Source organism: Oncorhynchus masou, chromosome 23 (genome assembly GCF_036934945.1).
Source record: "Oncorhynchus masou masou isolate Uvic2021 chromosome 23, UVic_Omas_1.1, whole genome shotgun sequence".
NCBI classification, from domain to species: domain Eukaryota; kingdom Metazoa; phylum Chordata; class Actinopteri; order Salmoniformes; family Salmonidae; genus Oncorhynchus; species Oncorhynchus masou.
In genome coordinates this window covers 32,279,195-32,294,584 of record NC_088234.1, presented here as the reverse complement: position 1 = coordinate 32,294,584, position 15,390 = coordinate 32,279,195, and the positions used below count along the sequence as shown (strand labels likewise).

At 42.3% G+C, this 15,390-nt stretch overlaps 1 protein-coding gene across 4 annotated transcripts in view; it reads left to right on the top strand.

The window, feature by feature from the left end:
* Window positions 1–15,390, top strand: part of LOC135510754 (sodium/potassium/calcium exchanger 2-like) — a 204,823-nt gene that overhangs the window by 100,576 nt on the left and 88,857 nt on the right. For all 4 annotated transcript variants that reach the window (XM_064931932.1, XM_064931930.1, XM_064931931.1 and 1 more), the window contains one exon: window positions 4,733–4,747. In XM_064931932.1, the coding sequence (XP_064788004.1) occupies window positions 4,733–4,747 (15 nt within the window). The remainder of the gene's footprint in view (window positions 1–4,732; window positions 4,748–15,390) is intronic.

Sequence of the window (15,390 nt, the reverse complement as noted above, 5' to 3'; positions counted from 1 at the left end):
AGAACTTTGCAGGCTATCTCTGCAGTAGATTGCAACTCCTCCCCTGTTGGCAGTTCTATCTTGACAGAAAATGTTATAGTTGGGTATGGAAATCTCAGAATTTTTGGTGGCCTTCCTAAGCCAGGATTCAGACACGGCAAGGACATCAGGGTTGGCAGAGTGTGCTAAAGCAGTGAGTAAAACAAACTTAGGGAGGTAGGCTTCTGATGTTGACATGCATGAAACCAAGGCTTTTTCAATCACAGAAGTCAACAAATCAGGGTGCCTGGGGACAAGCAGGGCCTTTGTCCACCTCCACATCACCCAAGGGGCAGAGGAGGAGTAGGAGCGTAGCCTAGTGGTTAGAGCGTTGGACTAGTAACCGAAAGGTTGCAAGTTTGAATCCCCGAGCTGACAAGGTACAAATCTGTCGTTCTGCCCCTGAACAGGCAGTTTACCCACTGTTCCTAGGCCGTCATTGAAAATAAGAATTTGTTCTTAACTGACTTGCCTAGTAAAATAAAGGTAAAATAAAAATAAAAAAAAATAAATAATAATAAAAGGATGAGGGTATGGCTAAAGGCTATCAAAACTGGTCGCCTATAGCGTTGGGGACAAAGAATAAAAGGAGCAGATTTCTGGGTCTGGTAGAATAGATTCAGGGCATAATGTGCAGACAGGGGTTTGTGGGGTACGGGTTCTGCGGAGGTAAGCCCAGGCACTGGGTGATGATAAGAGAGGTTGTATCTCTGGACATGCTGGTTATAATGGGTGAAGTGTGGGAGGCGGTGTGGTATGAGGAGTGGAACTAAGGGCTCCATTGTAAACTAAAACAATGATAACTAACCTGGACAACAGTATACAAGGCATATTGATATTTGAGAGAGACATACAGAAAGGAATAAAGTAATTGCAGGTCTTGATTGGGAGAGCTAGTTAAAACAACAGGTGAGACAACAACAGCTAGTCAGCTAACACAACAACAGCAGGTAAAATAGCGATGACTAGTCAGAGAGGGTCGGATTAACTACACACAGAGCCTGAGTTTGCGGCTGGGGCCGACAGATAAAACATAAATAAACAGAATGGAGTACCGTGATTAATGGACAGTCCAGCAGGCATCAGCTGTGTAGCCAAGTGATCATAGTGTCCAGGGGGCAGCAGTAGATGGAACAGCTAGCCACTACGCTAGCACGCAGGCGACACGGCGTTTAAACTTAGTAGCCCGGGGGTGGTAGGGGGGTCTGCTCAGATGGAGGCTGATTGAAGGCACAGTGGATGGAGTATTCGTCGGCAGACCAGACGTGGTGGTGCGGAGGTGCGCCTTGTCGACAGAGAATCCAAACCAGATGGAGAAAGAGGTATTGTAGAATTTTGTTTGCTAGCCAGGAGATGCGCCTGGCTCACGGCTAACTGGTGCTAGCTTCGTGGCAGTGGCGTTAGCCACTATAGCCAATCGGTAGCAGCGGTGATCGGGTGCCAAGGTCCAGAGTTTACAGCAGAGATCCGGTGGAGTATTGGACTCTAGCCGTGTATGAGTGGGGTTCGGGTGAACAGCTGAGTAGGCCGGGAGGTGGGCCTCAGGGATAGCTTCGGTACTGAGTGCCACAGAGGGTGCAAGCTAGCTGTGAAGATTAGAAGTAGTGGCCCAGATATTACGGCAGGAATCTGGCGTTGTTGTGGAGAGACAGTCCGATACTGGTAGATTGGCGAGTAATATCCAGGCTAAGAACAGGGCTGGTATCTGTGCAGAAGGTAAAAGCCGCTAGCAGTGGCTAACAATGACTAAATAGCTTCTAGCTAATTAGCTGGTTAGCTTCTGGAGGTTCTTGAATGTGTTCTAAAGTTAAAAATAATATCGATTCCGTATCACATTGGGTGAGGCAGGTTACCGGAAGGTATAATCAAATTAAAAATCGAAAAGATTGAGATTAAAAAATATATATTTATACAAAAAATATGAAAAATACAAAGTACACGAGAGGACAAACAAAACACGTCTTCACTGCTACTCCATCTTGGCTCATGCTCTTATTTTTATTCATATTTGTTTTAAAATGCACTGTTGGTTAGGGGCTCGTAAGTAAGCATTTCACAACCTATTGAATCTAAGGGGCACTATTTTCATTGTTGGAAAAATAACGTCCCCAAAGTAAATGGCTATTTTGTCAGGACAAGATGCTAGAATATGCATATAATTGAACACATTCTAAAGTTTCCAAAACTGTAAAAATATTGTCTGTGAGCATAACAGAACTGATGTTGCAGGAGAAAGCCTGAGAAAAATCCAAAACAGGAAGGGACTCTTATGTAGAAGGCTCTGCGTTCCTATGCGTCCCTATTGAGCAGTGAATGAGATATCAACCAGATTCATTTTTCTATGGCTTCCCTAATGTGGCTAGTGTCACAATACATAGTTTCAGGCTTTTATTTTGAAAAATGAGCCTGAACGTCAACATTGCGTCAGTGGTCAGCTGAAGTCTCTCAGAGTGTTTTGTGCGTAAAGGACAAATGCGGCCATTGTTTCTCTCTATTCTACTAAGAAGCCACCAGTCACGGTTGATATATTATCGAATAGATATTTGAAAAACACCTTGAGGATTGATTTTAAACAACGTTTGCCATGTTTCTGTCGATATTTTGGAGCTAATTTGGAATATTTTTTGGGGTAGTAGTAACCTCAATTTCCGGTTGATTTCTCAGCCAAACGTGAAGAACAAACAGAGCTATTTCGCCTACAAAAATATTATTTTTTAACTGGGAGTCTCGTGAGTGAAAACATCCGAAGCTCCTCAAAGGTAAACGATTTAATTTGATTGCTTTTCTGATTTTCGTGAACAGGTTGCCTGCTGCCACCTAGTCATAATGCTATGCTAGGCTATCGATAAACTTACACAAATGCTTGTCTTGCTTTGATCGTAAATACTATTTTCAAAATATGAGATGACAGGGTGATTAACAAAAGGCTAAGCTGTGTTTCAATATATTTCACTTGTGATTTCATGAATAGGAATATTTTCTAGTAATATTTATGTCCGTTGCGTTATGCTAATTAGTGTCAGTTGATGATTACGCTCCCGGACCCGGGATGGGTAGTATCAAGAGTCTACACAGTCTACACCTGTTGTATTTGGCGCATGTGACTAATAAGATTTGATAAATAAATAAATAAAAAAGACTGGTACATTATTTTGTATTAGCGTCCCACCTGACCAACATCCAGTGAAATTGCAGTGCGCGAAATTCAAAAATACTAAATTCAAATATTTAACATTCTTGAAAATATATGTGTTATACATCAAAATAAAGCTTAACTTCTTGTTAATCCAGCCACTGTGTCAGATTTCAAAAAGGCTTTACCGCGAAAGCAAACCATGCGATTATCTGAGGACATCGCCCTGCATACAAACACATGAAAATCATATTTCAACCAGGCAGGTGCGCCACAAAAGTCAGAAATAGAGATATAATTAATGCCTTACCTTTGAAGATCTTCTTCTGTTGGCACTCCAAAATGTCCTAGAAACATCACAAATGGTCCTTTTGTTCGATAATGTCCTTCTTTATGTCCCAAAAGTTTCATTTATTTGGCGCATTTGATTCTGAAATACACCGGTTTCAACTCGCCCAACATGCTTACAAAGTATCTAATAAGTTACCTGTAAACTTGGTCCAAACATTTCAAACAACGTTCCTAATCCAACCTCAGGTACCCTAAAACGTAAATAATTGATCAAATTTAAGACGGAATAAACTGTTTCTAATACCGGATAAAAACAATGTGAAGCACGCTCCAGTTCACGCTCACCAAAACAGTAGAGTCCACCTGGAGTGACACAATGAATAGCACTACTTCTTCATTTCTCAAAAGAAAAACATCGAACAATTTCTAAAGACTGTTGACATCTAGTGGAAGCCGTAGGAACTGCAACCAGGTTCCTAATAATAAGGGAGTCCCATAGAAAACAATTGGAAAATCCTATGACCTCAAAAAAATACAAATAATTCTGGATGGTTTGTCCTCAGAGTTTTGCATGCCATATCAGTTCTGTTATACTCACAGACAATATTGTAATACTTTTAGAACCTTTTAGAGTGTTTTATATCAAATTATACCAATTATATGCATATCCTAGCTTCTGGGCCTGAGTAACAGGCAGTTTACTTTGGGCATGCTTTTCATCTGGATGTCAAAATACTGCCCCCTACCCTAGAGAGGTTAAAGCTGAATATAACCTCACTGTAAAGCTCAGGAACAACAAATGCCCATTTTACAAAAATTCATGTCTATAAAGTCCAGTACATGTCTGTCAAAAAAGGTGCTATCTAGAACCTAAAAGGGTTCTTCGGCTGTCCCCCATGGGAGAACCCGTTGAATAACTATTTTTGTTTCCAGATAGAACCCTATTGGGTTCCATGTAGAACCTTTTCCCAAGAGGGTTCTACCTTGAGCCAAAAAGGGTTCTCCTATGGGGACAACCAAAGAACCAGTTTGGAACCCTTTTTTCTAAGAGTGTTGCAATATTCCAATGGCCAAATGTGCTTATTTAATTATTTGATCTACTTGACCATCATTTATCCAGCTCATTCAGAAAATTCAGAGCCAACTCTCATTGGTGTTAATGGCCTAAGCATAATGCAAACCTTTCATAAGATTAAGGTCCAATGTTTTATCATGTTTTATCAATTTATACATCATCTGGTTTATCTTTGCTCTCTCTCTGTATTTCTCTTTCTTCCTCTGTCCCCTCAGAATTTGCTGATTCTGGTGAGTTACTTTTCTAACTATCTCTTTTTTTCCCCTTGTAAGCTAACCATTGTAACAATACATACTATACTGACCATCTTGCATGCATGGGACCGGGAGATACATTGGGGACAAACACCGAGAGCTAGGTACATGATTTGGTACAGAGGACTATGGAAAGACCAAAAACAGTCAGTGGCCGACCATTGCTCACTGTGTCTGTGGTGTGTTTGCCCAGTTGAGGAGAAGATTCTTGCCACTTTGATTCCTTTATAATCTACATGTTTTCAGGATGACACAAACAGCATGTAATTGTATTTTAGTCTCTGACACTAACAATACTGTCTTTTGGCAGCTTGGCATGTTCAAAAAAAGGTGAGGCTAGCTAGTCATAGCGTGCAACAAACCACACCTAACCTTACACTTTGAGTGTCTTTGTACTTATAGACATTCATTTTGACTTAGAAGTCAAGACAAAAATGACACAAACATTTGGGAAATGTGTTTAGAAATCCTTGCAGTGTCAGGCACAGTTTTTCATTACATTTTTTTTTCAATCACATTGCTGCATTTTGTACTGTACGTACTGTAAGTACTGTAAGTGGTATATTTTCTAAACTGTAAATGCAAAACTTTAAACTGATGGCACTTGTAATGTAACCATGGATGTTTAACTTGCACAAATGGGTAATTTGGTCATTATAGAGTTCTATCTGTTTTGGAATTGGTTCCTAAATTTATTGTGTTCATCCTGTTTTATTGAAGGTCCTTTTTGGAAGAGACAATTCAAGTCTGACTTCGCCCTGTGCTATTATTACACACCACAACTGTCAGCACACTCTCTCTCTTTTTCCATCAGTGTGGCGCTAAAAACAATATCACTTAGGAGCTGCATCAAATATTGAACTGCAGAAAACAGGGAGGGGTTGGCTACATTGAACATTTTGGTTTTGTTCCTGAGCTCTCTTTGAATATGTCATGTATAGTAACCAGCACAGCCTTACAGTACATCTAAGTTCTTAACCAGACCTCTGATCCGACCACAGTCTTATCATCTGTGGAGTTCTGTTGAATATTCATAGCTGAGACCAGCTTCATTGTCAGAGGTTTACACTAATCTGTGACTGGGGGAATTAGAACTTTTGGGATGAATAAAACTAAATGTGTGCTCCATCTCGATCTAGTTCGCAATTTAGATAGCTAGTTGAATAATTTTAACTCAGTCCTGAACATGGTATACACTGGGAAAACATAAAAATATAAAATAGTGGCGCGAAGTCATGTTGTCATGTCAACAAAACGTGATCGACAGGGTTGGTAGCTCATCCCAGAGCATGCTCTGGCAGAGCATATGATGAAGAACAAAGACGCTATGCTCGTTCGCTAATAGAAAAAAAATGCTATCTAGAACCTTTTAAAGGCTTATTCGGCTAGCCCCATAGGAGAACCCCTTTTGGTTCCATGTTTTTTAAAATTTAACTCGGCAAGTCAGTTTAGAACAAATGTTTATTTAAATGACTGCCTACACTGGCCAAACCTGGACAATGCTGGGCCAATTGTGTGCCGCCCTATGGGACTCCCAATCACGGCCGGTTGTGGTACAGCCTTGATTCAAACCAGGGTGTCTGTAGTGAAGGCTCTAGCACTGAGATGCAGTGTCTTAGACCGCTGCACCACTCAGGAGCTCCGTGTAGAGCCTTTTCCTCCGGAAAAGAGTTCTACCTGGAACCCATAAGGGTTCTATCTGGAACCAAAAATGGTTATCCTATGGGGACAGCCAAAGAACCCTTTTGGAGCACTTTTTTCTAAGAGAGTACTGCATGACGTGATAGGATCCGGAAGCAGCTAGGTTTAGCATCTCTTTAGAAATCAACAACTTGTGTTAGTCACAAATTCAGAGATGATAGTAGACAAAATAAATTACCTAATACAATACAATTTGGTGCTTTGTCTTGGAGGGACAAAAGCCAAGCTGACGTTTGACTAGGTATGCGGTACAAGCCCCGCATTCAGTGATGGTCCACCCGATGATAGGGATCATAATGTGACAGGGCGATGTGCTCACTGTAGCACTTTGAGATCATTTTTCAATGAAATGCGCATTATAAATTCAATGTACAATGAATGTGCTTACTTATTTATTCTGCCCACTCAAGCACTTAAATTATTTAAGTTATTATGATTTGTAAACATGAAACCAACTTTTAAATGTGCTGATGGCCCCAACTTGGATTGCTTGAGGAAATATTTTTTTATTACATTTATACTTTTTGTACTACAACAATATTTAATACATTCAACGTATTTCAATGACAATAAAAGGATCATAGACTTACATGGGGAATATTACACCATTTACGCTATAAACACCAAACCAATGTTGCGATTTTCAGATTGACCCAACTTTGATTCCTTGTCAAAGGTTTTTTGATACTATGTCTACTTTTTGAATTATAAATGTTCATAGAAGCGCCATAGGTTTGAAAGGGAATTATTTAAATTTGCCACTGCTCCAACTTAGATGGCTTGCATTCAGATTTATGATACTATTAGTTATTTTCCTACTATAACGATTTGAAATTTTCATAAAATAATGTGTTTGAATGGGAACAATAGGAAGACAGTAATAGCTATTCAAAATAGTCCTGCTCCTTGTCCAATTAAGCTACAAGACAAGACTTTGAAATGTTCAGGCTATTCTTACTTCAAACTATAGAACTGTACTAAACAAAAATATAAACTCAACATGCAACAACTTCAAAGATTTTACTGAGTTACAGTTCATTTAAGATAATCAGTCAAGTAAAGTAAATTCATTGGGCCCATAATCTGTTGGTCACCGATACCTTAAAAAAAGGTTGGGGCATGGATCAGAAAACCAGTCAGTATCTACATTTGAGTAATTTAGGCTCTTATCCAGAGCAACTTACAGTAGTGAATGCATACATGTTTGTATTGGTCCCCCGTGGGAATCAAACCCACAACCCTGGCGCCATGCTCTACCAACTGAGCCACAGGGGACCACCATTTGCCTCATACAGCTCGGCACGTCTCCTTCGCATAGAGTTGATCAGGCTGTTGATGGTGGCCTGTGGAACGTTGTCCCACTCCTCTTCAATGGCTGTGCGAAGTTGCTGGATATTGGCGGACACTGAAACACGCTGTCGTACACATCAATCCCAAACATGCTCAATGGGTGACATGTCTAGTCATGCTGTGCATTATCATGCTGATTGAAACATGATGTAACGGTTTTCTTGACTTGAAGGAGAGGCGGACCAAAACGCAGCGTGGTGATTATTCATGGTTCTTTAATAAAGTAACTACACATGGACAAACTAACAAAACAATAAAAGTGAGAAAACCTAAACAGCCTATCTGGTGAAAACAAACACAGAGACAGGAACAATCACCAACAAAACCCAACACCAAACAGGCTACATAAATATGGTTCCCAATCAGAGACAATGACTAACACCTGCCTCTGATTGAGAACATAGAAATAGACAAACTAGACATGTAACATAGAATGACCACTCATATCACACCCTGACCAAACAAAACATAGAAACATAGAAAACAAACTATGGTCAGGGTGTGACACATGAGGTGATGGCGGTGGATGAATGGCATGTCAATGGGGACAGTATCATAGTATCATAGTATCTTTGTGCATTCAAATTGCCATCGATAAAATGCAATTGTGTTTGTTGTCCATAGCATATGCCTTCCCATAATATAACCCCACCAACCCAATGGTGCACTCTGTTCACAACGTTGACATCAGAAAACCGCTCACCTACACACTTCTCCAGCATGCCAGTGGCCATTAAAGGTGAGCATTTGCCCACTGAAGTCGGTTTCGACGCCGAACTGTGGTCAGGTCAAGACCCTGGTGAGGACAACGAGAAGGCAGATGAGCTTCCCTAAGACGGTTTCTGTGCAGAATTTCTTCGGTTGTGCAAACCCACAGTTTCATCAGCTCTCCGGGTGGCTGGTCTCAGACAATCCGAACAGGTGAAGAAGCCTGATGTGGAGGTCCTGGGCTGGCATGGTTACACGAGGTTTACGGTTGTGAGGCTGGTTGGACGTACTGCCAAACTCTCTAAAACAAGGCTTATGGTGGAGAAATTAAAATTCAATCCTCTGGCAACAGCTCTTTTGGACATTCCTGCAGTCAGCATGCACATTGCACGCTCCATCAAAACTTGAGACATCTGTGGCATTGTGTTGTATGACAAAACTGCACATTTTATAGTCCCAAAACATGGCGCACCTGTGTAAGGCTCATGTTGTTCAATTAGATTCATGGGGCTCCCGAGTGGAGCAGCGATCTAAGACACTGCATCTCAGTGCTAGAAATGTCACTACAGACCCTGGTTCAATTCCAGGCTGTATCACAACAGGACATGATTGGGAGTTCCATAGGGCGGTGCACAATTGGCCCAGTGACACCTGTGGTAGACCGTCATTGTAAATAAGAAATTGTTCTTAACTGACTTGCCTTGTTAAAAAAAACAAAAATGTATATGCCACACCTGTCAGGTAGATGGATTATGTTGGCAAAGGAGAAATGCTCACTAACAGGAATGCCAACAATTTGAGAAATAAGCTTCTTGTGCATATGGAACATTTCTGGAATCTTTTATATCAGCTCAGTTAATATTTCTGTTCAGTTTATATTTGCATACTTTAGCATAAAACATACAACCAACAGTATCTCTTGAACTGAGTCACCAAACCAACTTTCACATGTTCAAACTATCCAATCCTATCATCAATCAATCAATCAATCAATCTTTCCATCGCAATTTAAGCTACAACACCAACTTTCAAATGTTCAGGCTATCATAACTTCAAATTCTTTAAAACACTTATAAACTATAATTATATTCATTAGCTTATATTAGCAAAGCATAACTTTTGAACCATTCAAACTAGACACCTAAACTACATTAACATGTTCAGGCTATCATATTATATCAATCAATCAAAGAATTCTCCCATCTAAATCAAATCACATTTTATTGGTTTCATACACACGTTTCGCACGTTTCATACACATGTTATTGCGGGTGTAGCAAAATGCTTGTGTTTCTAGCTCTGACAGTGCAGTAATATCTAACAATTTCACAACATATACTCAATACACACAAATCTAAGGAATTAAGAATATATAAAGATATGGACGAGCAATGTTAGAGCGGCATAGACTAAGATACAGTAGAATAGTATACAGTATATACATATGAGATGAGTAATACAAAATATGTAAACATTATTAAAGTGACTAGTGTTCCATTAATTAAAGTGATTTCAAGTCGATGCATATAGGCAGCAGCCTCTAATGTGCTACTGATTGCTATTTAACAGTCTGATGGCCTTGAGATAGAAGCTGTTCTTCTGTCTCTTGGTCCCAGGTTTGATGCACCTGCACTGACCTCGTCTTCTGGATAATAATGGGGTGAATAGGCAGTGGCTTGGGTGGTTGTTGTCCTTGATGATCTTTTTGGCCTTCCTGTGATATCAGGTGCTTTAGGTGTCGCCGGAGTGCAGATGTTTTTCCCAACACCTCCCCGGGCAAACTGCACAACCCTCTGGAGAAACCTGCAGTTTTGGGCGGTGCAGTTGCCGTACCAGGTGGTGATACAGCCCAACAGGATGCTCTCAATTGTGCATCTGTAAACGTTTGTGTGGATTTTAGGTGCCAAACCAAATTTCTTCAGCCTCATGAGGTTCTTCACCACACTGGTTGTGTGGGTGGAACATTTGAGTTTGTCAGTGATGTGTACGTCGATGAACTTGAAGCTTTCCACCATCTCTACTGCAGTCCGGTCAATGTGGATAGGGGGGTGCTTCCTCTGCTGTTTCCTGAAGTCCACATTCATCTCCCTTGTTTTGTTGACATTGAGTGAAAGGTTATTTTCCTGGCACCACACTCCCAGAGCCCTCACCTCCTCCCTGTAGGCTGTCTCATCGTTGTTGGTAATCAAGCCAACATCTGCAAACTTGATGATTGAGCTGGAGGCGTGACTTGCCACACACTCTTGGGTGAACAGGGAGCACAGGAAGGGGCTGAGCATGCACCTTCGTGGGGTCCCAGTCTCGAGGATCTGCAAAGTGGAGGTGTTGTTTTCTACCTTCACCACCTGGGGGCGGCCCATCAGGAAGTTCAGGACCCAGTTGCACAGGGCGGGGTTCAGACCCAGTGTCTCAAGCTTAATGATGAGCTTGGAGGGTGCAAATGTGTTGAATGCCGAGTTATAGTCAATGAACAACATTCTGACATAGGTATTCCTCTTGGGATAAGGCAGTGTGCAGTGTGATGGGGATTGCATTGTCTGTGGATGTATTGGGGCAATTAGCAAATTGAAGTGGGTCTAGGGTGACATTGTCCTTGACTAGTCTCTCAAAGCACTTCATGATGACAAAGTGAGTGCTACAAGGGCGATTGTCATTTAGTTCAGCTATCTTTGCTTTCTTGGGTACAGGAACAATGGTGGCCATCTTGAAGCATGTGGGGACAGAAGACTGGGATAGGGAGATTGAATATGTCCATTAACACACCAGCCAGCTTTTCTGCACATGCTCTGAGGATGCCCCTAGGGATGCCGTCTGGGCCTGCATCTTTGCGAGGGTTAACATGCTTAAATGTCTTACTCACATTGGCCACGGAGAAGGAGTGTCATAGTCCTTGGTAGCGGGCCGCGTTGGTGGCACTGTATTATCCTCAAAGCAGGCAAAGAAGGTGTTTAGGTTGTCAGGAAGCTAGCCGTCGACATGGCTGGTTTTCCTTTTGTAGTCTGTGATTGTCTGTAGACCCTGCCACAGCTCGGGTGGCAGGTAGTCTAGTGGTTAGAGCGCTGGGCCAGCAACCGAAAGAATATGATAGCCTGAACATGTTAATGTAGTTTAGGTGTCTATTTTGAATGGTTCAAAAGTTATGCTTTGCTAATATAAGCTAATGAATATAATTATAGTTTCTAAGTGTTTTAAAGAATTTGAAGTTATGATAGCCACATTGGTGTTGTAGCTTAAATTGCGATGGAAAGATTGATTGATTTATTGATGATAGGATTGGATAGTTTGAACATGTGACAGTTGGTTTGGTGACTCTAGCTTTAACAGTTCAAGAGATACTGTTGGTTGTATGTTTTATGCTAAAGTATGCAAATATAAAAATGCCAGAGCTGATGTGGTAAAAATCGGTTGTTCTGCTCCTGAACAAGGCAGATACTAGGCTGTCATTGTAAATAAGAATTTGTTCATAACTGACTTTCCTAGTTAAATAAAGGTAAAATAATTTTTTTTTGTCTAAGCCTTTGAATTGCGACTCCACTTGGTCTCTATACTGACATTTTGCCTGTTTGATTGCCTTGTGGAGGGCATAACTACACTGTTTGTATTCTGCCATATTACCAGTCACCTTGCCATGGTTAAATGCAGTGGTTCGCACTTTCAGTTTTGTGCGAATGCTGCCATTTATCCACAGTTTCTGGTTAGGATAGGTTTTAACAGTCACAGTGGGTGCAACATCTCCTGTACACGTCCTGTTAAACTCATTCATCCTGTCAGTATATTCTTCAATGTTATTATCGGAGGCTACGCGTAACATATCCCAGTCCGCGTGATCAAATCTATCTTGAAGCGTGTATTCCGATTGGTCAGACCAGCGTTGAATAGTCCTTACATCCTGTTTGAGTGTCTGCCTTTTGGAAGGGAGGAACAAAATGGAGGAATTGTCAGATTTGCTGAAAGGAGGGAGGGGGAAGGCCTTGTAGGCATCCCGGTTGTTGGAGTAGCAGTGGTCGAGTGACAGTCAATGTCTTGATAGAACTTTGGCTCCCTTTTTCTCAAATATGCTTTGTTAAAATCTACCAGCTGAAATAAATGCGGCCTCAGGATATGTGGTTTCCAGTTTGCATAAAGTCCAGTGAAGTTCTTTGATGAGTCGGTAATCATTAAACATACACCCCCACCCTTCTTCTTCCCAGAGATTTATTTATTCCTGTCTGCGTGATTAACTGAGAACCCAACTGGCCTGACGGTTGAGAGTGCCATGCTTCGGGGGAAAAGAGTATGTTATAATTCCTGATGTCTCTCTGGAAAGAAATCCTTGCCCTGAGCACGTTAACTTTATTATCCAGAGACTGAACATTAACAAGTAACATCCTCAAAAGTACCTCTCCTCTGCCAGCGGTGTTTTGGGTTGGCCTCTGGAATCAGATCAATTGCCCTGGGGGATGCAAACAAAGAATCCGATTTGAGAAAATTGTATTCCTGGTTGTAGTGCTGGTAGTGCTGGTGAGTTACCGCCGCACTGATATCCAATAGTGTTTTCCGGCTGTATGCAATAACACAAAACATTTTCTGCGCTCAAAATGTAAGAAATAATACATAAAACAACAAAATACTGCAAAGTTTCCTAAGAGCTAGAAGCACGACAGCCCTCTCTGTCGGTGCCATTTTCAACCTACTTTTTCAGCTATAACTAGTCACTCCATTACAACTGCAGTCACTTCCACTACTGTAACTTATTTCACAACCATTAATACTTTACGAAAAGCTAGCAAGCACACACATTTTCTTTTGGAAATATACTTATAATTATTATTATTACAGACTCCTCATTGGATATTTTGTATACCCCATATATAATAAAGGGAGACTAAATAATTTCTGCATTGTGGTGTGGACATGTTGTTGCTGTTATCTTGTCTGTAATTACCATTTCTATATGGCATTGACAATTGCTGAACAGACAATTACCATGAATGGTTCACCCACCAACACACACACTCACCAAAATTACCTCTTGTCACACAGTCTAATGAAGTGTGGCTTACAGTAAATATTGCTCATGCAATAAAAAATTATACATTTTTTAACAAAGACTGGCTTATCTGCTAGATTAGATATGCCATATGTAAAGGTTGCTAGATCGATGCCCTGAGCTGACACGGTACAAATCTGTCGTTCTGCCCCTGAACAAGGCAGTTAATCCACTGTTCATATGCCGTCATTTTAAATAATATTTTTTTCTTAACTGACTTGCCTAGTTAAACAATGGTTAAATAAAAAAAATAAAAATAGATATTTACAAACAATCAATACTTATAAAAAATCAGTAAGGGGATATAATAGATCACAATATGATTCTTTGTTCTTGTCACGCCCTGGCCATAGAGAGGCTTTTATTCTCTATTTTGGTTAGGCCAGGGTGCGACTAGGGTGGGAATTCTAGTTTCTTTATTTCTATGTTTTCTATTTCTTTGTTTTTGGCCAAGTGTGGTTCTCAATCAGAAGCAGCTATCTATCGTTGTCTCTGATTGGGAATCATACATAGGCAGCCTTTTCCCTACCTGTGTTTTGTGGGTAGTTGTTTTCTGTATAGTTTTGCCTTACTGAACTGTTCGTTTTTCACTTTGTTATTTTGTTTGAGTGTTTTGATAAATCAAAATCATGAACACTTACCACGTTGCGCTTTGGTCCGATCCTCAGTCTGATGAGAGACGTTACAGAACTACCCACCACCAAAGGACCAAGCAGCGTGGCCAGGAGGAGCAGGGATCATTGGCCCGCTAGAAGAGTGAGTGGAGGACCTCATGGACATGGACAGGAGGTTATGGCAGGGGACAAGACCCTGCCATGTGCAGGCACAGCGTTCCTGGCCTCCGGTGTGTCTCGTCAGCCCAGGTTATCCTGCACCAGCTCTACGCACGGTGTCCCCGGTTTGCCAGCAAAGCCCAGTGTGGCCTGTTCCAGCTCCCCGCACTTGCTGGGCTAAGGGGGGTAATTCAGCCAGGACAAGTTATGCCAGCTCTGCGCTCCAGACCTCCGGTGCGCCTCCATGGTCCAGTGTGGCCTGCGCTGGCTCTACGCACTATGCCTCCAGTGTGCCGTCATAGCCCAGTGCGTCCTGTGCCAGCTCTCCACACTCACCAAGCTAGAGTGGGTATCCAGCCAGGACGTGTTGTGGCAGCTCCACTCACTAGGCTGCCAGTACTTCTCCTCAGTCCAGTGAGACCTGTTCCGGTTCCACGTCATCACTCCATCCAGCGATGATCCATGGCACGAAGCCTCCAGTGATGATCCACGGCATGAAGCCTCCAGTGATGATCCGTGGCACGAAGCCTCCAGTGATGATCCGTGGCAGCTCCAGTCACTGGGCTGTCAGTACGTCTCCTCAGTCCGGTGAGACCTGTTCCGGCACCACGTCATCACTCCATCCAGCGATGATTCACGGAACGAAGCCTCCAGTGATGATCCACGGCACGAAGCCTCCAGTGATGATCCACGGCACGAAGCCTCCAGTGATGATCCACGGCACAAAGCCTCCAGAGATGATCCACGGCACGAATCCTCCAGCGTTGATCCACAGTCCGGAGCCTCCAGTGACGGTTCCCAGTCCGGAGCCTGCAGCGACGGTCCCCAGTCCGGAGCCTGCAGCGACGGTCCCCAGTCCGGAGCCTGCAGCGACGGTCCCCAGTCTGGAGCCTGCAGCGACGGTCCCCAGTCCGGAGCCTCCAGCGACGGTCCCCAGTCCGGAGCCTGCAGCGAATGTCCCCAGTCCAGCGATGATCAGTGGTCTGGTTCCTCTGGCGATGATCTGCGGCCCGGTTTCTCCAGTGAAGGTCCATGCACTAGGGCCGTGACCAAAGCGA